Source organism: Chrysoperla carnea, chromosome 2, assembly GCF_905475395.1.
Source record: "Chrysoperla carnea chromosome 2, inChrCarn1.1, whole genome shotgun sequence".
Lineage (NCBI taxonomy): Eukaryota > Metazoa > Arthropoda > Insecta > Neuroptera > Chrysopidae > Chrysoperla > Chrysoperla carnea.
In genome coordinates this window covers 80,520,411-80,546,340 of record NC_058338.1, presented here as the reverse complement: position 1 = coordinate 80,546,340, position 25,930 = coordinate 80,520,411, and the positions used below count along the sequence as shown (strand labels likewise).

General features: G+C 29.1%; 1 protein-coding gene across 1 annotated transcript; it reads right to left on the bottom strand.

Annotated features, from left to right (window-relative positions):
* Positions 1–3,676: 3,676 nt before the first annotated feature.
* LOC123292977 lies at positions 3,677–5,803 on the bottom strand. Its single transcript, XM_044873692.1, has 3 exons — positions 5,648–5,803; positions 4,469–4,612; positions 3,677–3,928 (listed from the first exon to the last, which is right to left on the bottom strand). The coding sequence occupies exons 1-3, from the start codon at positions 5,801–5,803 to the stop codon at positions 3,686–3,688; spliced, it is 543 nt and encodes a 180-aa protein (XP_044729627.1). The 3' UTR covers positions 3,677–3,685.
* Positions 5,804–25,930: the final 20,127 nt, after the last annotated feature.

The following is a 25,930-nucleotide window of genomic DNA, read 5'->3' as shown; positions in this document are numbered from 1 at the left end:
CGAGTATAGTCATTTGGCAGAAAAAGGCAATTTACCAAAAACTTATGCAGAACGACTCGTACAGCAAAAACTTTTCCCCGAAGAAGCAACCATCTTAAACATGGTCAAAAATAGTTTCTCTAGTGATGTTGGGAAGTTGAACGCGTGGACTACATAAGGATTTGATACACATAAGCAGCTTGTTTTACTTAAAAAAAAAGACACTAATTCCCTCAAATTTAAAATTAAAAAAAAAAAATGTAAACAATTCTCTTTAACGTCATAATCATTTTGTTTCAGTGGGTACGATGGATGTGGATGCAGTATTAGGACATACAGCCACATTACCCTGTGAAATATCACCGGATACCCGAGAAGATCGTGTATATATGGTATTATGGTTTCGTGAAAATGCTGGCAAACCCCTTTACAGGTAAAGTTAAAATAACTTAAATTTTATTTCTCTTCTTTTTCATTTCATTTTAAATAAATTTACACATTTTGTGTGTTTTTTTTCAAAAACTTTTTATATATTTTTATGTGTGTATTACTGGATGAACAGCACATAGCATACCGAAACCTTGGAGGACAACTGGCTAGATATCATTATTTTTCACAGCACGTATTATTCTTTTAACTTTGTTTGTTCAAAAAGGAAACTATATATAAATGCTATTTTATTTTTGCACTTCATAAAGTGGCCAACAAAATGTTGGGCTTGTGGCATTATACTTTTGCTCATACTGAAACTTAAAGAATCGTAACGTCATTATATTTAGTCTACAATGTCGTTGTGAACGAAAAAGACAAGTTCATGTAATTCACTTAATCAAAGATCACATATTAAATAACCACTTTATCTATTATCTACACTTTGACAACTAAAAAAAAAAACTCTAAAAAAATTCAAGTCAAAATCTAACTAAAATTTTGTATTCCTTCATTAAAGAAATTCAAGTATCATTATATCTCTAGTCGATGGTTTCGTTGATGAAAGTAGATGAGTTCATGTTAAAAGTACTTTTCTTAACGCTATTTTTTCAGGTTTTGTTCCTGACAACTGCAGTTTATAAATCTCAGAAATATTACCAGATAATAGTTTTCAAATTAAGGAACAAACTATGGATTCCAGATGAAATGCGCAGTTGCAAGTTTTTGTTGTTTTAAATATTTGTAAACCTTTTCCACAAGAAAATACATTTTTAAATGTCAGAAAATGCAAAAGTATAATTATTTGACAAATTTTTTAACATGTTTCATCATGTATTCTGGTGTTTAAAATCAAGAGATTTAAATGATTACAACTGAAATTTACAAAATTAAAACAAAACCCCGACAAATTTTTCGGGTATGGAATCCTAATCTCGCACTCGAATAACACCAAATTGTAAGGCTTCGCCTTATAATTTTATTTCCTGCTTCCATTTTCGCTGCTATTCGTTACTTTTAGGACACCTTCTATGAATTAATATTCTGAACACCTCCTAAAGCCAAGTGTCTCAATTCCAAAAAAATTTTATTTGTGCCCATTAAATCAAATGTTTCGATATAAAGTGTTCCTTTAATAATAATCTTACAGGCAACGGCCAAAATTTGGTGTATTTTTATATTACTTCGATTACTTAACAAACCAATTTCTAATACATTCTCTTTTTATACCATGTATATATGAAATATATCAAGGTATACTAAGTTTAGTGTGCAACGTTTAAAAATATTGATGCTACCAACAAAATTTGGTATAGGTGTTTATAAAATTACCTAATTATTCCTTTTTCGGTTTTCTGTCCGTCTTTCTCTCTGTCCACCTATCTGTCAACAAGACTACTCAAAAACGAAAAAAATATCAAGCTGAAATTTTTATAGCGTGCTCAGGACATACAAATTGAGCCCGATTTCGTATATGAGCAACATAGGTCAATAGGGTTTGGCCCATAGGACCTATTTTGTAAGCCGTTAGAGATAGAACAAAAGCTTAAATGAAAAAAATGCTCCTCATAAAAAAATAAATAACCTTCGTTTGAAACATTTTTCGTAAATATCACTGTGTACCCGTGAAAGGGCAAATTATATAGTATGTTTTATGTGGGATTATCGGTTATGTGGCTATCTAACAATGATTAATTTTCTTTACTTACAAGTAAAAAAACAAACGATTACGTAATCAACACTGTCTATACATGGTATTTCAACAATTAACTCAGTCAATTGTTTGTTTCCACTTATTTTTTACTAAAATCAAAATACGGTTAAAATAAAAAATTCTGAAATGAAAAATTCAAAAATTGTTAATATTTTAGTAAGATTTTATCCCTTTTTAAATTACTTTCGACCCTTTAACGGTACACCAAAAAGTAAAGAAAAAATTGATGTAATTAACACGTAGTGTCAACAAACATTTGGTGTGCAAAGATTTTATAAAAACGTGTATAACTATATGTTGTTGCATTAAAATCTCATACACAAAATGTGTCTTCGTGTATGGCCTACAAATAGTATGTAACTGGTTTTTTCGATTTACCAAATGCATTACTTTATTGTATATATATCTCTGTAGGTACCCAAAGTAAAATTAACTCACGTATTTTAATATAACGACTTTCTTTCGCAAACGAATGGTTAGAAATGGTTTTTTTAACCAAAAATTATAGTTAGACATAGTGCATTTTTTTAAAAATTGTTGAAAGAATTATCTGCAGTCTAACCGGTGATAAATTATTATCACAAAATGATTTGCTTAAATCGACGAATTAGTTCGCTTTTAACACCCGAGCTAAAAAAAAGGGTGCTATAACTTTGACCGCTATGTGTGTGGATCTGCCTGTCTGTGGCATCGTAGCGCCGAAACCGATGAACCAATTTTGATTTCTTTTATTTGTTATGAAAGGTTATTTAATGGAGAGTGCTGTTAGCTATGTTTCAAGAGCGAGCTTAGAGTTTCGTACCCGAAAAAACTAAAAAATTTACGATGATCTTCAAAATCTATTCAGTTTGGAATAGTCTTTAAAGAAAAAGGTAATTTAAAGGAGAGTGTTCTAATATGTTTCAAGTGCAAGTTTAGGGCTCCGTACTAGAAAAATTGTCGGTGGTATTTAAATTTTTTAAATTGCACTTGTGTATGTTCAAAATGTGGCAGAAAAAGTGTGTTGCGAATTTGAAAATTCTATAAAATAAGTGGGCAATTTTTTCTAGTTTTTTATCTTATGATACATAAAAAAGCGTTAAAAAAAATTTTAATAAATTGTTGTTTTTTTAACTGATTAAAGTTAATTAAATCAGCTATAAATTTGATTCGATTTATCGATTCTTTCTTATGAGTTTATGACAAGAGTATTGGGATAATAAAGTGGAATCTTACCAGTATAATCAACCCCGAACAGTTTAAGCAATAACAACTTTTCGAATAACATTGCGGTCTGCAAGAATGCTAACGGTTAATCTTACAGTAGCCCATTTTTTAACTTACTTATTTTATATTTAGCTAATTTTCTTAAATGATTCACAACAATTTAAGTTGTTAAAACTATAATTTACACAATTTTATCAGCGTATAAAATCGCACACTTTTCTGCTCTGTACTTCTACCTTGTATATAATAGAATGGGATGTACTAATATAGGAATTCTTTTATTGAACAAGAAAATTAACTGTGCATATACTTTAAACAACGTTTTATCAACCTGAAGTTTAGATTTGGCTTAACATTCTAAAGACCTTGTAGACCATCTTCTTTGTTTGTTAAATTTAACTCAAACACAATATCCTTAATTCTTGTTTTATACTCATGTAGTAATTCTCGTAAATCATGTTCTTCTCTTCTATTTTCATATAGGATATATTCGGCTCCAACCTCTTCTTTCAACTTTTCTAGTTTCTCTGAGTAATGTATTACGGCATGTGTTTTATTTTTTATTTCATCAATTACATTGGTTGGATAATTTCTCAATGCCTATAACAAAATTGATTTATAGCAATTTTGATTTGGAACAAATTTGTGAATGGATCGTATAGAATTATTTATACTCGGCGGAAACTTCCTGATATTAATTGAAGATAAGCAGCTTTCGGACCTTCAACTCATTAAAATTCTTCAAATAGTACCCAAAGGAGTGCTTAATTTTAAATCTATTTAAAAGCAGAACCAGGCAACGTCAAGATTACGATATCCATTTTGCCGCGGACGATTTATGAAGTCATAATTTTTCAGAATAAAATATAAATTAAGTATTCCAATTTTCCTAAGTTTAAGAAATTTCATTTTTGGCAAACAAATAATTAACGTTAGATGTAAATATTGTAAAAAGATTCGTTTTGTTACGAAAATCGTCAAAACTCGTTTGCATGGTTTACATAATCATGCCCTAATAAGATTTATTGGCTCGCTACTATGTATACTCAATTGCACAAAAAATGTATCAGATTACATATAATATTATATGTAAAAAGTGCATTTTTTGTGCAATTAAGTATGCATAAAGTTCTTACTCACTTCTTCGGCTAAACGTTGCCTAAGTGGCTTCATACTACTTCCACAAACGCACATAGGATCGTTGCAACATTTTAAATCTTCAATTTCGTTGTAAGAAATATTTGATAAAGCTTTCACATCAACTAAGTCTTGAACACGAAGTACCTGAAACAATTATATGGATTAAAACTTATTGGATTTGGAAAGCTTTTTCTAAAAACCTAATGCCAACTTTTCACCGATTCTCAAAAAAATAATTGGCTTGGAAGGTTTCATTATTTCTGAATTATCTTATATATTTAAACGAGCAATTCTTGTATATATATATATATATATATATATATATATATATATATATATATATATATATATATATATATATATATCAACGATCTTGGAAATGGCTCCAACGATTTTCATGAGAATGAGTATGTAGGGGTTTTTTGGGGCGATAAGTCGATCTAGCTAGGTTTCATTTATCAGAAATGTCCTTTTATCCGTCTTTTCATGAAAAATTCATCAGACATCTATTGGTGTATAACGTAGTTAATGAAATACAATGCAAATTATAACATAACAAAAAGGAGGCGTTTGAGTAGTCTAAAGTGAAAAAAATTCATCAGACATCTATTGGTGTATAACGTAGTTAATGAAATACAATGCAAATTATAACATAACAAAAAGGAGGCGTTTGAGTAGTCTAAAGTGAAAAATATGACTCTTGCTGACATCTATTGGCGAATAACCGAGCAAAGCTCGGTCATCCAGATATTTTTCTAAAAAATGACGTATATATTCTACAGATTATCGTAAGTGGTTTTGGATCACAAGGAATTTGGGAACTCATTTAGTAAAGGATAGAAATTTGAGAGGCTGTTGTCGATTTCGTGCCTAAAAACTTTCCTAGGACTTGATGATAATCGAATTTAAATGCCTTTTTCATGAACCTTCTTATTTGAATGAAAATTGTTCTCAATAAATACATATCAATTTTTAGCTTAAAGAAAAACTTAAAATTTTGTGCGCCTCCTGGAAGAGATGTCTTCGACTATCAAAAACACTACTTTGTATACAACGAAGTATTGTAAGGCTCGATCTTGATTAAACCTTCTCAATTTTATTTGCTTTTCGAAATAAGTTACCAAAATATTCCATGTCTTTGGAGTTTTAAATTTTAATGTATTTTCTCATATGACTTACCATAAAGTGAAGTTGCTTTTTCTGCTCTACAGTAAGTCCAATATCGTTATAAACATCACTCAAATCTTTTTGTTTGTTATTGGTCAAATCTTTCGACCTACTGGAAGTTAAATCTTTTGATTTAATATTTTTCAAACCTTTTGTTCTGCTACCCATAATTTATGTATTTTTAAAAAATATTAAATATCATAAAAGACCCCCAACATTTGAAATTTTGAATCTAAAAAATTTTGTGCATTTAATTTTATGACCTAATTTCCATGGAAATTCATATGAACAAATAAAACTATAACCGACTTCAAGAAATGCGTAAGAAATTATAAATAAATAAATAAATGTATTCAAGAATTCATTTTTCGAATTTTGTTTCAAAATTCTAATTCTAGTTTCAGATCGTTTTGTAGTCAAAGTAATAATCAAAAATAAATTTTTCTTCGGCAGTTATATGTACACATATATAGGTGGACCATTTTAATCTGTATACCTAAATAACCAATATTGGTAATATTGGTTGTTTTGTAGTTAACCAATCAAAAAATAAGTTAAACAAAAGTTGCAGAGTTTGATGAGAGTCATCATTTTCTGACAGCAGATTCAACTTTTTCGAGTCGCTTTAATAGCCAATTTATATTATTATGGTACTACTCTAACTTAGAAAGTTAATCATCATTAAAAACTAACAATTTTTGTTAAAAACATTTTTTCGAAAAACGTTTGCTTTCGGAAGAAATACGACTTCAAAATATATCATTATTGCGTTTAATCGAAATATTAGGATCTAAATTGGCTATTAAGGAAACCTAAATAACAAGACCCCATCTGATGTCAGAACATGATGTCACCCATCAAACTCTGCAACTTTTGTTATTTAAGTTATTTTTGATTGGTTAATAAAACAAGATATTTAGATGTTGGTATATATTAAAATGACCCACCTTGTACATGTAACTACATTTTTCTAAGTTGAAAGTATCTTTTTGAAGAACCAGTTTTAGCTCCAAAAAAATTCGTCAAAAATTAACATATGTACGTTTTAAAATTATTACGTAAAATATGCTACTTTTAATCATCTGGAACACTGCAAGCTGAGGCATATCTCGTGTATTAGAGGGACAAAAAATTAAATTTATCAATTCTGAAGGGAACGATTATTCTTAAAATCTACCCAAACTTTTATTACATTCTACAAAAAAAAGTGGCTTCATGGACGTATCTCCTTAATACGTACGAATAATGGTGTGTAGTAGCAACATAAAAGAACATTAATCACAGACACCCATAAAATAATCCAACTAAATAGATATTACAAATTATTAAATAAAACTCCCTATAATAATTTTGATTAGGAAGGATATTTAAGGGATACCTTTACTTATACTACTTTACTCTTGTTATAACAACACCAATCCATTATTAATGCGCATATAAGAATATATCCTTTCGACTAATTTCTATAAGTCCAGTTTTATTCTGGTTAAAATCCCTTTTATTGAGCATATACAAAACACAAGTAGTAAAATATATGTTATTGTTTTATATCAGCATTTTATGTAGTATTTGATGATAAAGATGAGACAATTAAATATTTATTTATTAGATAAAACATTTATTAATTTAAGCAAGTATATTTGGTTTCTAGGATTCCGTATTCTAAAAGTAACGAACGGAACCCTAATGCTAAAATTTCGTTGTTCGCTCGTCCGTGTGTCTGTCAGCGGGCTGTATCCCATAAAATGCATTAGTTAGATATGTGAAATTTTGACAGAATGTGTATTACTTTTTCCGCTATAAATCTTAAAAACCAAGATAATAAATTCCGAAACGGGGACCATACAACATTTTTAAAGAAAAGTCTGATTATGTTGATTTGAGCAAGCGGGTTCAGTCTTGCAATGTAATATCTTGTGTGATGGTACGAAATCCTTTGTGTGTGAGTTATGTTTTACTATTTCAATATTCGACGAAAATTTTTGACTTTGAATTATTACAAGTGAAATTTACGAAATTTAAAATACTCCCGACAAATTTTTCTGGTACGGAACCCTTAGATCGCACTTCAAACATATATAAGACTACTCTCTATTAAATTACCTTTTTCCTTAAAGCGTTTTTCAATACTGAGCCGATTTTAAAGATAATCAATCTTTAGTTTTTTTGGGTACGGAACCCTAAAATTGCAGTTGAAACATAGCTAGGAAGACTCGCTATTAAATAACCCTTTCAAGAAAACAAAAAAAATTAAAATCGGTTCATTCGTTCAGGTGCTAAGATGCCACAGACAGACAGACAGATACACACATAGCGGTCAAACTTATAACACCCCTTTTTTTAGTTCGGGGTACTATGGCTCTTACTGTACACCGTAAGAAATACTTGCTCTTACTGTAAGAAATATCGACGATTATTTGCCTATGTCTTTTGGGGGATAAATAACTGTAAATAGAGTTATACAAAAATTGCTTTTTCAATTTTTTAGTTTTTCAAGAATTATAAAATAGTGAAAAAAAAGTATAAAACTTCCACATTTCAACCGTACACCATTTTTTATCCTATTCTGCAGTTGTAAATTTTTCGTTTTATAAACACGTATTTTTGTTAATTTCTTCCTATCAACAATTTGCCAAGACAAAAAAAATTCATAAACTAAAACTAAAAAAACTTTTATTACCATAAATATTCTAAAGTAACAAATTGCCACCCAATGCTGACATTGTCCCAAAAAATTGTAGATATGTATTTTAAAATCTCTAGGAATACACTTTGCGTACTGTTATTATACCATGCATACATGGTATACCATATATACAATATATATCAAGGTATACTAAGTTTAGTACCAATTTTGTAACGCTTAAAAATATTGATACTACGAAAAAATATTTGTATAGGAGATCATAAAATCACCAAATGAGTCCAGTTTTAGTTGTCTGTCTGACTGTCTGTTCGGCTGACAACGCGGTAACTCAAAAACAAAAAGAGATATCAAGCTGAAATTTTTAAAGTGTGCTAAGGACATAAAAAGTGAGGTCAAGTTCGTAATGAGCAACATAACTGAAGGTCTTGGGTCCCAAATTGTAAATCATTAGAGATTGACATAAAGTTTAAATAAAAAAAATGTTTCTTATTAAAAAAAAAAAACTTTTGTTTGAAACATTTTTTCGTAAACATCACTGTTTACCAGCGAGAGCGCAAATTAGGCGTAAATTGTATAGTATGTATTATATGGGAATATCAGTTATGTATGTGTGACATGTATGTACGTGTAATGTGACAGTGAAATCAACACTGTCTATACATGGTATTTCAACAATTAACATAGTCAATTGTTTGTTTTCACGTTGGTTTGTGCTAAATTAATGTCCATCACTTCACAGTAGCTGTTTTCTCTCTGGCCTTAGTCACCCATTATTTGAAAATCTTGATTTAAAATGTGTAGTGTCCAAATTAATAGCAGATAATGGGTGAGCCTACTGTACCTATACATAATGAAACTTTTTGTTGAAATATGTCATATTCCCTGAAAACAGACTCAATCAAACCAAAACTAATTTATCGTTCGGTTTCACCGTGACAATGGAAATTGACTCCTGAAATATTTAACGGTATTTTTGATTTACTTTAAAATTTTGATCCTAGTCTAGCCATTCAAAGTAATAACGATTTCTTTTCACGCTCCAAACATTAATCAATGCTCTCAAATAAAATAAATCGCTTTTTGGTTGTTACATTCAATCAATTAAATATTTATAAATAATATATAGGTGTACTTTTTGTTGTGTACAATTGGTAATTATTTTCAAACGATACCAACCATTCAATAAAATCATTCACAATTGAAATTGTAATAACTGTCATTTATTTAACTTGGCATATTACAATTAGTTATATTAAAACCTGTGCAATACATGGTGTTCGAAATTATAATTTATATTTTATCGGTATAGAAACAGCACTACACAGAATTTAAATAAAAAATTGTATTTTTATTAACAAACTTATAATAATTTCACTCGAAAAAAAGCTAAAAAATAATGCTATAAAATCATGGAAGTCAATTTTAACCCACTTTAACTGTCCAATCAATTTACACTCATATCAGAGTCCGATGGCAATACAATAATAATTAGTTTAGGCCAAAATCATCTGGATAAATTATCGATAATCTTTTTTTTAGTACTTTTTAAATTTTGTCTTTATCGATGTCGCCTCAACAAAAAATCATATCGATTTCGTTTAGGTTGGTGAGTCGGTTGAGTTTTAATTTATTTTTAAATATTTTAAAACTATTTGTTATGTTAAGAAGTTATTCGTGTGAACCACAAAAGCCGCACAAGAGCTTACTCACGGCTTGTTTTTCGTAAGTTTCATATTTACGAATACAAACGTTAAAGAATGTATAAGCATGACAACAATGTTTGATTTAAGGGCTCAAAATTTTTTTAAAGATGGACTTTTAATCAAAGAATATGTGGTTAAAATATCAGCATAGGTAGTACCTCATCATCTAAATCATCTAAAATACTAAATATGAAATTTTATTCGTCAAAAAATCAAATTTCAGAAATTTTAACTCAATTATGTCGTAAAATATAAATTGTAGCAGATGAAGTTTCGAGAATAAATTGTAGTAAATATTGGTTTCTATTTTTGATTCAAATATACAATAAATGATCTTTATGTCGTTAAGGATCGGCCTTGAAAACTTCAAAAAAATTTTCTTCTACGAATTGGAAACTTTTTATCTTCCTGCTGTTCCAACGTAATAGGATAGGGATCGGACAAAATTATTTTATCTTTTCACATGAAGAATTCCCACTTCACGAATAGCAAAGTGAATGGTTTTTACAAAATCCTTATTATTATGCAAGGTATGAACGTTTAACATTCCTAATTAAACAAAAAGGAAGGTACCGACCAGTGACATCTTACGTGGGTATCGTTATAGACATTACTTTAATTAATATAAAACTTTATTTTGCTAAAAGGAGATGGGTAACCATTGAATGTAATCTTGATTGAGTGTAACTTCTTCTTTTTTTAGTCAATTTTAATTTCATTTTCAAATTTTGTCATAGTATCAAGTCTATTTTTACATTTTATGGGTAATATGACCAATTCGACATCAAAATTATTGTTTCGTGACACCCAATATAACCTGTACAATGTGTTTGATGTAGCCTTACATTGGTGATTGCATTTGAATACATTTAGCGTTGTAATTTATAAAAGCTCTCAAATTAACTAAACTGCTTGCGTAGTAAAAAAAAAAGTTTTTTTTTTTTTTTAATAAATAAATTTATGAATATTAAAAATAAATTAATTAATCAACACAAACAATATATAATGTTTGTATTATTTTATTTTGATAGTCAATCATCGTTTATTTATTTATTATAAATGAATTCAAAAATTTAATTTGTTTGATTTTGAAATGAATATTCATTGCACAGTTAATTAATTTTTTTTCATCATATTTACATCTACCATATTGTAAATGTTTTGTAAACAATTGTTTCCAAATTTTCATATAAATTTTTTGTTACTTTGTGAACGCTAATGGCCATTTTCATTACAAAAAGTTGATTGATTTACCCTGGAAGGCAGAAACATCAAAACTACAGTATATTTTTTACGTGCGAATTAGCAGTAAATTTTGTTAAATCAAGCTCTTTACATAAAAGTTAATTTTACATGTATACAGATACAGCTACCTCCCTGGCGCTCACTATATGGTTTCAATGTTTGGGTGTAAATGAAGCTTATTTTTGCCTAAGAATCATTAAAAATATGCAAAGGGCAAATTCACGATGTCACCATCAATCATTTTTTAGAAATTTTTCCCCAATTTCATCGTCGGTATAAACTAACAGCAATATTCAATACAAATCTTTTGTGATTTCATTAAGGAAATTTGTAAGTAGAATGGCGTTTCATATATCGTAACTGATTTCCATGATAATGATTTTTCCAATAAAGAGCTAAAAGAAAATGAACATTCAAAAGGTAAACATTTGTCATTAGAAAAAAATGATAAGATTGTAAATTGTAGGAAAATATATACTCTACAAAATTCTCCCAAAAATTCCAAAAGTTTTATCGCTTCTACCTGCGTTTGTATAATTAAATATAATAGTACAAGATCCGAATTAAGGTCGACCTTCACCCATCTGTTTACCGAATGAAAGTTTTTTTTTATGAAATGTAAAATATTTACAAATATCCCTGTTGTGGGTTGCCCTAAAAAATATGGTCCAGACAACTTTTAATAAAAATATCAAAACTTGGAAAGCTTGTAAATTTTATTTTTTGACTGATATTTTGTGGACAATCATATAGCATCGTATTTGCAATAAAATTATCTTTATGTGAGGCAATGAATTAACAGATGAACGTAATTACTATTCACAACTTGTATAAATGCGAAAATAGTGAACGAAAAGAGGCAGACAGCATAGCTGCTGCATATTCTTTATGGCTTTTACTTTCGAGTAGATCAATATTCGTTAGATATGCAAGTCAGTGAAAAATTTCAAAAAATTTTACTCTTGATATTTTCACTAAAAGTAGTCTTGACCACATTTTTTTAGGCAACCCATTGCAGGGATATTTGTTAACATTTTATATTTCATAAAAAATAACTTTCATTCGGTAAACAGATGGGTGAAGGTCGATCCTAATTGGGATCTTAGACTATAAGTTCACCAATTACAAACGTAATTTAGGCATTGTGTGATATGCTCGTGACGAAGTAAATGTTAGAATAAAAAAACCTTTGTATAAATTTGTATATGCATACAAATTTAATATTATTACGTCACACGATGTAATACGAAATTTTTTTATTCGTGTTGCGAAAATAGGTTTTTTCGAATGTCTCGTAAAATATTAAGTTTATCTCATTTTTAGTTATAAAATTTCCTGTAAGTAAATTTTGCATAAAAAAGGTTCTTTACAAAATATCTCTAGAAGCAATAGTTCTCAAGACTGAAAAAAATATCTAAAAGAAGATTAAAAAACGAAAATAATAAAAAAAATTTATTTTTATTCTTTTAAATATTTTTAATTTATACAAAGTATTTTTGATATTTCTGTGTAGTAAAGTATGCGACTTTTTTAACTTTTCTTAACGAAATATTTCGAAAACTATTGCTAAAACTGCAATAAACTTTAAAAGTTTATGAGATATTTGAAAAAAATCTATTTTCGCGACCTTTGATCTTGAATTTTTTTTTGCGCACATGATTTTGCAATGGACTTTTCATAGGTCATTTCTTGCATCCGAATAAAGATAATCGCGGTGAAAAAACTTCACTTGGCTTTTTTTAAGCAGAAAAACCGTTATATCTTTCCATTTTTATCTAAACTAAATTTTGCTTAATAATTCAATTGCTGTAAGTCCGAGATCGTTATAACGCTATGTTGACGATTTCTTATCCACGAATGGGCAAACACACATGACATGCATATATACAGACATCAATCTAAAAATGTTATTGGTACATTTTGCTGACTTTAAAACGTAAAAATTTTTATTTGATTTTGCGGACCCATTACAATAATTTCTTGACACTGGGAAGTTAGAAAATAAAAATATTAAATGAAAATAGCATGAATTAAAAATATTAAAAAAGAAAAACTTTTATCAGTCTATTTATGTGTATAAAATGTTTGTGTATAACCCAAAAATAATTAGTAATTTCATTAAACAGCAAACGAATTTTGGAAAAATATAAGAATATATTTTTTTTTTCCCTTAAATGGTATGTCTATCTTACTTCAATAAATATACAAACAATATATTTATTCTAGTCTTTTTTTTTATTATTATTTATTTTTGTTGTGTTTACAACTGTTTCAATAATTGAACTTAGGTAGTCCAAACAAAACAATACACTATATAGTTATACCGTACCAGCAACAAGCACATTTTGTAAATAAAAACCTTTTTTGAAAGAAACTCTAATGAGCTTTTATATATGTTGCTACTTTTTTGTGTGTTATTTCTTTCTCATCGAAACATTTCCATTTTTATTTTTTGTTTTACTTAAAAGGCAGATTAGTTTTTCTTTTTCTTCTCTATGAGGGTATCCCAAATATACAGTTTGTTTCTAAATAAAACAAAATTGGGTTATTTGATGATTTTTCAATCTATTGAGTAAGGTTTGTTATTTAAAAAAAAATTTAATAGATTAAAATAAAAAAAACTTTTCTTTTTTATTAATAAATATTTAAAGTATTTAATAATAAAAAAGTTGTTAAAATTCAAACGAATAGGTAGCTCTATATTCTGTATGTGCTGAGACTGTGCATATTCCATTCATAATTATTACTAACACTAACCATAGTTATACAGCGTGCCGGGTCGCATTTAATATGAACGATATTTTCGTTATTTATAGGAATATCGATTTGAAATTTTGCACATTCATACAGAAAATGGTCAAATTTGTGTCAAATTTGATGGGTCAAATTTTTTAAGATACTTAATCGAAATCAAAACTTTCAACTTAGCCCAATACAAATTAACAAATAGTGTTTATTATTAATATTTTGTCTAGTTCATAAGTTGCTTAGAATATTTTTTTTATACTCATATACCGATTTTCAAGACAAAATTCGTATTTTTAATTTTGGTCCTCACTCATAATTATTACACATTCAATGAAATATTTGAATACATAACACTATTAAATAATCAATTTGTTCAGTTTTTACATTCCAAAGCACACGAGTTATAAAACTAAAAAATAAACTTGTGCTATGGATAAAAGTGAGTAATCATATCAATAGTTTTAACATACAACTCATGTTTTTCGCCGCCTAGCAGACAAAAGATATTAATAAGCTGGAGAGTAGAGAAATGTGAGTGGTAAAATGTTTAATATCAAACTAATTTTAGCTAATAATCTGAATTTAATTGCGAAAATTTTTGCTTTTAAAATATTTAGAAGGTATCGAAGTAACTTAACGCGGCTTGCCATGGTGCGCAAAGTAACAGAAAATACTGGCAGAGACCGTCCCGTAACAATGTGAGATATACTTTGTGTGTGTGTTCCATATCCATGACAACCACCATATGTTCACCTACCTACTCTATATTATTTTCATTTATTATATTACTAGAATTTTGCATTTTTTCATATGAATACATATGTATAACTAGTTTTGGATGTAAATAATACAAAAATGGCAAAATTTGTGTGCTATAATTATGTGCGTCTGGGAACACTGCCTACTTGACACTTACCAAATAATCTATTACTATTCTGGTAGTTTATATCTTTTTTTTTAGGAGAACAATCAAAAATAGAGTACCTATATGTATTTATTAACGTTTACATTTGTTTTTGTACTGCTTTCTAAAGAACTTCGTTCCTAACGGGAGCCCCATTCAGATTCGGAGCTATCTTTATTTTTTTTAATAATGAAAAGTGTTCTGTAATCCCCCATAATAATTTGTGCCTACCTCCACCTTCTTGCAGCAATTAATTGTTGTGAGCTTTAATTTGTGGAAGTTTATTTTAATTCGGTTTTAGAAAAATAAAATTTTTATAAATTAATTATTGTCGAAATTAGTTTCGACAGTGGGATAAAACCCGAAACATGTTAACATATTTTTAAAATAAAAAAGAGTGGAATTGCAAATTATAATAAATAAATAAATATTTTTAAATAATTAATTTATAAAAATTTTATTTTTCTAAAACCGAATCTTGCAGCAAGTTTATAGTATTCATGTTTCTCCAGGTTGTGCTTGTGAAACTATTTATTAATCATCAACAACGGATAAACTGGCAAGCATACTGTATAAAAGACGTATTATTATATGTATGTTTATGGTGTGAGTCACTATCAGTCGAACAGAAAACGTTGGTTGTCTTATTTTCTATATGGTTGAATACACAAGGTTTAATGTAAGAAGAAAATAGTTGCAGGGTTCCAACAAACCAATCTACCTACCTACATCACAACCTAACAGTTCCCATGGGAAGCGTTTTGTATGTGTATGCATTGTATGTATGTTTCTGTTTGTATTTGTGTATACGTTGTTTAGTCTCTGATCGTCAGGATATCATTTCTACCTGGTACAACTCATACCACTGATCATTATACAATTCATTCCTGTGAAATGTTGTGTGATCTGCCTATTGGTAAAACTGATGACCGAAGCAGTATTCTTCAACCATTATATACCGAAAACTGATCTTTTATAAAATGTTCTTGAGTAGTTATATAGTTTTGTATGGTGGTGGTTGTCTAGAATAAATAGAACATTTACTAAAATACAGTTTTCAAACTACCATTTTAGATTGGTTTGTACAGGTAGTTACTTTGTATTGCTTGTGTGTATGTATGTAGTTGCATTATCCTGCACATAGTTTAGCCTATCCATGTTTATATCAAACCTATGTAGTTATAATATATGAGATTGTTGATGGTATTTCTTAGCTCAATTAAGTTGGTACCTACTGCGTAATGTACAATGCTCCCCTTTTCTTTGTTATTTGAGGAAGAACTTCGTTATGATATATTATACACGAGGGATATATTAAGATAAGTCGTCCCTAAAGGCCTCAGACAATTTTTCTTAAACTACTTGCGACTGTTTAAAAAAAACAAACTATACAGAAAAAAGATTGGATTTTGATGCCAACAAATTATGTATCACCGTTGTCGCAAAGAATCGTCCATTCAAGTGAGGTAATTTTCTTAGAGTAAGAGTACGGTAAAGAGGTTGATTCATTCATTCCTATATTTTCTCTGTTTTGTGTCATTAGCGAAAAAGGGGAAGTATAGTGGGAGGTTCAAAAGTTTAGCTTGCTTACCTCCCAATCCGTGCTTCGAAACAGATGGCATTATGTTGTTTGTGAATAGTTTTAAAGGAAAATAATAATTTTGCCATTCTTTTGATTGTCGTCTCGCAATATATGTTTTGTAATGCCACGAATACGTCCCTTTTTGCATGACATGCCACTGTCTTTTAAGTGTATAATAGTTCTCTGAATGCCCGTCATGCTAAGAAACGTATGTAAGTTTCTTAGCATGACGGGCATTCAGAGAGAGAGGGACATATTAATGAGAGTAGCAGTAAATTTTCAATTATTATCAAGGAAAAACTGCCTGATGTTTTCAAGGGTATTTCTTACACTTTTAATGAATTTTGACGTCACCGAAAAAATCATTTTGACGTCACTGTATGACATCAAAATAAAACTTCAAATTTAAATACTACATAAATTAACAGTGAAATATTGTTTTTTCAATGACCTTACTTTCATCTGCAAATCGTTGAATCCAAAATGCAAATAAAACTTAATGAAAAGTAAATTGTAAAAAAAACTTGTTCCAAACTAGTACAATCCAGCTGCAAAGATGGCGGCAAAGTTTTCTGCCATACATTCTTTATAGTGTATGGCTTTGTTTAAAGTATACATGTGAATTGAGAACTTGCATATATATTTTTTTTTACCACAAATTCATATTTAAATAATAATTCATCTAATGTATATTTATGTAATTTTTTTTTAAATTAATAATTCCATTTTGTTATTAATTATTAATAAAAAAGAGTTATATTTTTGAATAATGGTAGTGACATATTTACATTTGTTGAGGCGATTTGCCAATTGGAATCACGCTAAATCTACATTTTTCAGTTTGTTTCTATGGAAAATTATTATTCATTATTAAAATTACAGTTAATCAGACAAACCATTCATGATTATCTGCTTGTGGCGTTGCTAAAATGATGTGTTGCCGTCACTGGTTTTTGTATTTATAGTTTAAAAAAACCATTTTCAATTGTAAAACTACATGAAAAATAAAAAAAAAATTTTTTTTTAATTTTTCTTAGTCGTTTAAGTAGGCATTTAAAAAAAAAAAAGATTAAAAAACATACAACGTCTCTATTTTGATACTAGAAATTTTTTACTGATGGCATAATGGTTTTACCAAAGAAATATTACCTATTAACATTTTTTTCAAACCAATCACATGAAGTAAGGTATTTTGAAAACATTTCAAATAATGTTCAACATAAAAGTTGTTGAAGACTATGCAGCTTCTACATTTTAAGTTTTTATTGCAACCACCGACAATATAAATGACTTTCTGTGTATTATAAATGTTAGGTAAATAATATATTTAACAATGCAATAATATTTTAAACGAACTCTTAACATTATTATATTATATTCTTGAAGATGTAAGTAATATATTTGAGACTTTTTACAGATATATTACAACTGTTGTAAGATAATTACTGCTTATAGATTGTAATATCTAAAATAGTTATCCTGTGTTTTATACTATGTATACTTAATATGAGAAAAAGACATCCCCTAATTCTATTCTTTCTGTATTCTATATATATATATAAAATAAAATATCCTTACAACACATATATCTGAGTATAAAAAGTTTTTTCCAAATAAATAACTTTTTAATGTGGTAAGAAACTAATAAATAACTTAAGTACATTTTTATATATGGTGTTATCCTGCTTCACGGTCCTTAGAATAAACACATAATGGTTTGGTATAATGACTTTGAAATTTTATCAAATAAATTGTCATCTTTTTAAAATCGACAAAGGTAAATGCCTGTTTCAATTTGAGTATTTATTTTGTTTTTTATTTTAGTTCGAAAACATCCAACAGTGTTTTTTAGCCAGATATTATCAAAATAACACGGCGACTTACATACCAAAATAATAATTACAACCAACAAGGAAACATCTAGGAAAGAAATGTTTAAAAATCTGCTATAATACTGTGTCCAAAAAATAAGGTGACATTTGAATTTAAACTGCGCGAGTTTGTTGTGCATTATGAATTCCTTCCGCTCGACCAAACAATCAACAAGCAAAATTATTTGAACGTTATGCATCATTTGCGTAACGCTATCCGCCTAAAAGGCTGGAATTGTGGAAAGACAATCCATGGTTTTTACACCACGATAATGCACCATCCCATACTGCACTCGTATTCGTGATCATTTCGTCAAAAACTCAACTCATATCGTTCCACAACCACCGTATTCATCTGATCTGGCGCTGTGTGACTTCTGGCTGTTCAGCAAGCTCAAAAGACTGCCCCCCGGGACACCGTTTTGATACGATAGAGGAGATTCAAGCTGCAGCGAATGCGAAAATGCGTTGGTATAAGTGCATTGCATCGGGAGGGGTTACTTTGAAATTGATTTGGAAGAATAAATAAAGAATTTTCAAAATAAATACAATGTCACCTTATTTTTTGGACACAGTAGTATGTAGGTCGAAGTGTAGTTTTTCAATCATAACAAACCATGGGGTTTTCCCAACTAGCTGAGAAATTCTACTTGAATGTTAGATTCCATTAATCCAAGCAATCAAGATGTACCCCTTTTAAGCCTCTTAAAGTTTTCTAATTTTCTAGTGATAATTAAGTTGAACAAAACACAAACAATCTGTATATTAAAATATGAAAACAAAAATATAAACAGTGAACCTTCTAATGTTATAAATTTCTTAAGAAAAGGAACTTTTAGAGAATGGAAATTCATTATATTCTTTTTTCATGTTTTATTTTTGTGGTAAAACAATAAATTTAAATAATTTGTTAACTTAAAATGAGGCAACCTGAATGTTGTTTGGCTAACTTGCAACATAATATCTACATTACCGACTTTATACTATATATATTATTACAGTTACCGTCATGTGTATAGGTAAATTAATGTCACATAACAGTTAGCATTTAAAACTATTGACTTCCAAGAACTCAGGGCAGTTTGACACTATTTAAAAAAGAAATTATTTTAATAAACCAATAAATACTGTAGTATAACTTCTTGCAGGTCCAATGGAGTAGATATGCGAAAGCTCATGTTGTCAAATTGGTATATGATAGCATTTTTTGAAGTTTTTTAGCACTCTTGGTCGAACTATATGTATGTCTCTAGAGTCAATAATTGCTTCTGAAAGTTTTGTCAAAATTGACCTGTTTTCGACATATTATACTTGATATAAAGTTTAAAAATACAATTTCTTAGCGTAACGCAAAACAGAAATTTTGCTTTATTTTAGGCGAACTTTGGATGGAGTTGTTTAGGTAGATTATCTATTTGACAAAATAAACAAATAAAAACAAACAAAATAGAGTTAATAGAGTTAATTTTTGAAATACCCTGTACAGAAAGTGTTGAATGTTAGTGCGTGCTTTATTTTAAATAAATTCGAAAAGTTGGACACCAATGTTTTGGTTATAATTTACGCCCCCACAGGTAAACAGTGATGCTTACGAAAAAATGTTTCAAATAAAAGTTGTTAGTTTTTATATATTTTATATATTTATGTCCTATGATCCCGAGAGGGACGTAGGACCTCAGTTTTTTTAACTTAAGAAATATTTTTTATATCATTTTATCAATCTCTAATGTTTTACAAGATAGGATCTCCGACCCAAGGATCCAATGTTTCTCATTTACGAACTCAAACCTCCTAAGCACGATGTATGACTTTCAGTTTGATATCCCTTTTCGTTTTTGAGATATCGTGTCTACCAAAATTTTTTTCATATCATGAATATTTCTAAGCGTTATAAACTTGGGTTTAAAGTAGGTATACCTTAATATATATTTCATATATACATGGTATAAAAGTTCGTCAAGGGAATTTTATAAGCATAGAAATCGTTAAAAATGCCTGTAGAAAATGTTTTATTTTTTAACTAATATTATTAAAGGCGAAATGTGAACATTATGAATGTTCTGGAAAATTCTTTGATGACATCAGATAATTCATTACCCATTTATACGTATCCCATGACGTGTTTGTTACTGTCATGGAAGCTGAATCTATATACTATTTAGTACAATAAGGATATACCACTCTGTTGAGAGAGTAACTTACTTCCTTCTAATGTTGTTAAAATTGTATAAACTTATTACAATTACTAGTGTTGTTACACCACCTACCACCATTACCCCAATTCCTAGCCCATCCAACTATTAATGTGGTCCACATTCACAAAACTCTCAAAATAAACAATGGTGTAGATGTATTTCTATAAATGTTATATACACAGGGTTGAATATTGTAAACCTATACACAACAGTCCCAATCCGAGCTAACTAACAAAACTTTTCTTTGTAATTAGTTAACAATGATTTCATTTTTGTTTTGCGGTTTGATTATTTCAATGTTGATTATATATTCATTTATATTAATGTTGCAACAAAACGTGGGTATACCTCAAATGGGTGCGTATCCATTTCGAAAAAAGTTCACAAAAGTCACGCTCGTAGTCTTTTTAGAGCTTTTGAAATTCCTTAGTTATTAGGCCTACTAAAAGCGGTTTATTAAACATATTTTTTATTGATCAAAAGTAATTTTTTTAGACTAACTTCGAAATAGCAAACGCTTTAAGAATCGTTGACTTTAAAATATTGTAAAAAAAGATCAAGTGTCTTGGGAAACCCGGTAGGAACCATATTTCCTTCATACCTTGGTACATTATAAATGTAGCGCTTACTATTTATTTACAAGTTATTTTTTCAGAAGATTTAAAGTATTAATTTTAGAAGTCAAATACTTGTTTCATTCTTTAATTAAATTTAATTTTATAGCTACTTTTAGTTTTAACTACTATGAAATAATTATTGTAGTAATAGGTTGGCTGATAAGTCCCCGGTCTGACACATAGATGGCGTCGCTAGTATTAAATGCATATTATTTTTATATAGTACCAACCTTCAAATGATTCGTGTCAAAATTTGACGTCTGTAAGTCAATTAGTTTGTGAGATAGAGCGTCTTTTGTGAAGCAACTTTTGTTATTGTGGAAAAAAATGGAAAAAAAGGAATTTCGTGTTTTGATAAAATACTGTTTTCTGAAGGGAAAAAATACAGTGGAAGCAAAAACTTGGCTTGATAATGAGTTTCCGGACTCTGTATTTTTTCCCTTCAGAAAACAGTATTTTATCAAAACACGAAATTCCATTTTTTCCATTTTTTTCACAATAACAAAAGTTGCTTCACAAAAGACGCTCTATCTCACAAACTAATTGACTTACAGACGTCAAATTTTGACACGAATCATTTGAAGGTTGGTACTATATAAAAATAATATGCATTTAATACTAGCGACGCCATCTATGTGTCAGACCGGGGACTTATCAGCCAACCTTATTTGATTTAAAAAGACATACTTCTGATTTAGTAGGCCACCCAATGTATGAGAACATTACGTGTGGCTTGATCAGGATATTTATTATGTATGACATAACATGAAAATTGCATTTCCTGCAATTTGCAAAAAATTTGCGGTTTTCTTTAACTTCTGATAACTTTCGCAACTCATTTTTTTAAAATGATAAAATTAAAATTTTTACAAAAAATGCAAGTTGAAGGTTATAAAAATATTTTTGCATGTTCTCAAAATTCATAGCAAGGTGAATCAATTGAAAAAAGTTTTAGTTTCCTAAGTAACCTAGATGTCGGTTTATGATGTCTGTTGCACTTTTTTTGGTTTTTAACTCCCAACCAGCAAACAACTATCGTGCGATCAGGAACATAGTACCAATATAAAAAATTAAAAGAAACAACAGATATTTTAAAGTACCCTTGAAACAAAAAATTGGGCCATTCGTTTTGGAGAAACGATGCCACAGACTCACAGATACACAGATACCTAGACTCACAGACACTTAAGCTTAAAACACCCCTCTTTTTAGTCGGAGGCTAATAACATTTAGGCGTGCAATCAGTGTTATTCCGTTATTACACTTTGTTCGAGTGTTCGAACAAAGATTGCGTTACAGAAACCACTTCGAGAGAAGTCACGTTGATTTTTTGGTTAAAATGTGTGTAATGAAACTGAATAGAGAAAGTATATGTAGAGGTTTGTAAGGTTTTGCGAAAGAAAAAACAAAATGTTCGATTGATTACGCCATAACTTGATTTCTTGTCCTATATACGTACTCTTAACATAGAAACGCGATTCGAATGTATCGATAGGTACTAATCTCATAAGATAATATTTATTTCAACGTAAACATACAAATAGTGCAGCGAAGAGGCAAGTTAGGTTAGGTTAGAGTGGCACTCTTGGGGTGTACCATAGAATCCGTTGCAGATACCGTAGTAACCATTGTGATACAGAAAATCCTCCTGATGTTTTTAAGCACGTCAAGGCACTTCAGGTCAGTACGGTCGTCGAAGAAAGACTGACTTAAGTAAGTCCATCTCCTCATGGCAAGAGCTGGACAATGACAAGCAAGATGGTACATCGTTTCCCCCTCGTTCCGGCTGTGGCCTCTCTTGCAATAAATTTTATGCAAAGGTAGACCAAGTTGTTTAGAGTGCATGTCGCCTAACCAGTGTCTGTGAAGAGATAAAAGAAGATCCCTGACCATCTCTCTGACGTAGGCGGAAAGCGGCAAGAGGTGGCTCTTTCTGCACGGAGGTGAGAAAAATTAATTGATAAACGACTCTGCCAAAATATTTTTCAACAGATGACATTTATTCAAATATATTCTAAATCACACTAAATTATGACTTTTTTTTCAAATGAAATTCATTTTTGTCAATTTACTTAAAAGTTTAAATAAATATCCAACGATTTATTATAGAATTGAAAACTTTTTTCAATCTAATATATTCTACGAATTTTTTTAATGAAAATTTTACTAATTTGTTCAAATACACTATTTTAATTGAAAATATAAATTTTTATTTTTCTTCCTAATTTATACAACACCTTATTAATTTAAATTAGGCGTCTTTCGTTTTACTAGAAAACGAAAAAAACAAAATAACTTGTCGAAAGATTATGTCATCCAATTTTCAGATAAATTTTATGTTGGTGTAATTAGATATAAAATATAATATAAAGTATTTAAAGATATACCTATTTAGAAAGCAATATAGTTAGTTATTTCTCTACTTGGCAACGCTTTATACACAGAGTATTTCGAGATTCTTCAAAGTTGTATTTTGAGCTTGGCCGATTTTTTGGTACGAAATTTTTACTATCTAAGAAACAACTGTGGAAAATTTCACTTTATTCCTTATTATTTTGATTTTTGACACTTTGTTGTGCTACGATACAAACCTTTCCACAAAAATTTTTCTGAAAGGTATTAATATTATACAGTTTTAGTTTTATAAATTATGGATTTGAGAGCTTGTATCTGTGTAAGATTCTTGCTTAATTTTGTGCTGAATTACTCCACCGTTAATAAACGGTTCCAACACGGTTATACCCTTATAAGCGGAGATGATCAGCTATTTCTTTCATTATAATTAAACGCTTTTTATTAAATGAAATTTTAAACGAAAAAGGACGAAGAAAAGAATGTAAATAGACAATATTTTGTAATCTTTGGGTAAAAACATTCATAGAAAATGATTTTAAGAAAATAATAAACAATTTTCAAGGGATACAAAAATTTGCTTTACTATTTTTGTAAATTTCTTATCATTTCTTACGAATTCTCTGTATAAATTTTCCATGTTGAATTGAGTTAAAATAGAAATAAAGACGTTTAATTAAAGAAAAGTTTTTTATTAGAAAAAGGAATGATGGTGAGGACTTAATGAGAGGAAGTATTGCACAAAACCAGCCAACAAAAAGGGTTGTGTTAAGTCTGATATCGTTGTTTTAATCAATATGGATGTATTTTATACATATATACAGGGTGGACCATTTTAATCCAAAATAAAATACAGAAAATATTTTAACACAAAATTGGACTTAAAGGGGGGCATGTTCTTAGCACTTTGAATTTGATCTCGTAACTGGTCATAGATAAAAAAAACACATTTAGTAAGAAAGCTGTTATATAATGCATAATGCATAAGTTAGTGCATTGCCTTAATATAATGCATAGTCAGGTTTATTAGAAACTAGCTTGATACTCGCCCGTTTCACTGGGCTTAAAAGCAAAAAACACCGCTTTATAGCTTCCACCTCTCTTGATGTGCACAGTTTTCAATTTTGTTAAATGTATTTATTGAGTATACCAGAAAAGTTGACCATGAATGATTTGACATTAAGTATTTACAATTTTTACAGAATACTTTAATTTATGGTTCAAAATGGCCATTATAGATCTTTTGAATGACCATTATAGATCTTTTGAACCATAAATTACAGATTTCTGTAAAAATTTAAAAAAGTAAACGTCAAATTGAATTTTATTTTTTTATTTTTTTTTTAAGTATATCTTTATAAATTATAGCTCATGTGTTATTCTGATGTATGAGCTATGTTGCTGTACAGTTTCGTTAAAAGTCATTCGCTTGTTTTAGCGTGAGAGCGTAACAAACAAATAAACAAACAAACATGCTTACTTTCGCATTTGTAATATATAGAGATAGAGATAGAGATATAAAGGTAGGTTTTTAAAATATATACTCAGCTATTGCTATTACGAGAAATTGATCCGGATAAAAGGAGTTTCGAGAAACGTCGAGGTCACATAGTGTCTTAAAGATATTTTCCCTTCGGTTCCCCTTTGAATCATTTTAAAACAATTTTTTTCTGCATTTTAGGAACGTTTGAAAATTTTCCATTTATCGATTAGGATGGCCCACCTTGTATTAAGTGTGATGTACATATAAGTAAATTGGTGATGTACAAAGTTTTATACAATTCACAAAAATACATAAAATCTTTATGTAATAAGATATTTTATAGGGCAAAGTAGATTAAATTGTTTTTGTTCTTAAATAGAATCAAGTTTAAGTTGAAAACAAAGGCCTCTTTTTGATATTTACCAAAAAAAAATTCTATTTTGTTTAAGAAAATTATTTAAAAACTACAATTTTTTTTCTGTACAAGGACAAGCTTTTCTGTCTAAGTAATTCATAGCAAAATCAAAAATAAAATTTTTTTTCAAAAGTGGCATTCAAAAAGAATAAGTCATGGGGGTATGATGTTTGACGTCAGTTGATGATATAGAAACTGGATAACATTGCAACATTTAAAAATCTTTCGACATATGGAAAACAGGAAACCCTCTTGTTGTAAAACAATTGCGCATTAATAATATTAAAAAATATACATTAGCTTGCGAACACAATTTATATTCATTGATGACTAAAAAATTGAGATTAACGTAAGTTCGAATAATTTTCACGTGGAGTGTAGGAGGGAGAGGTCGTGTTTTTCAAAAGTTTTTCAATTCAAGAAAAAAACCAACTAAATCATTCGAAACAATTTTTGTTGAACAGAATCCTTTATAGCAAGACCACCATACGGTGGTTGAAAAGAAATAACTATGCCTGTCTGCCTGTCTGAGG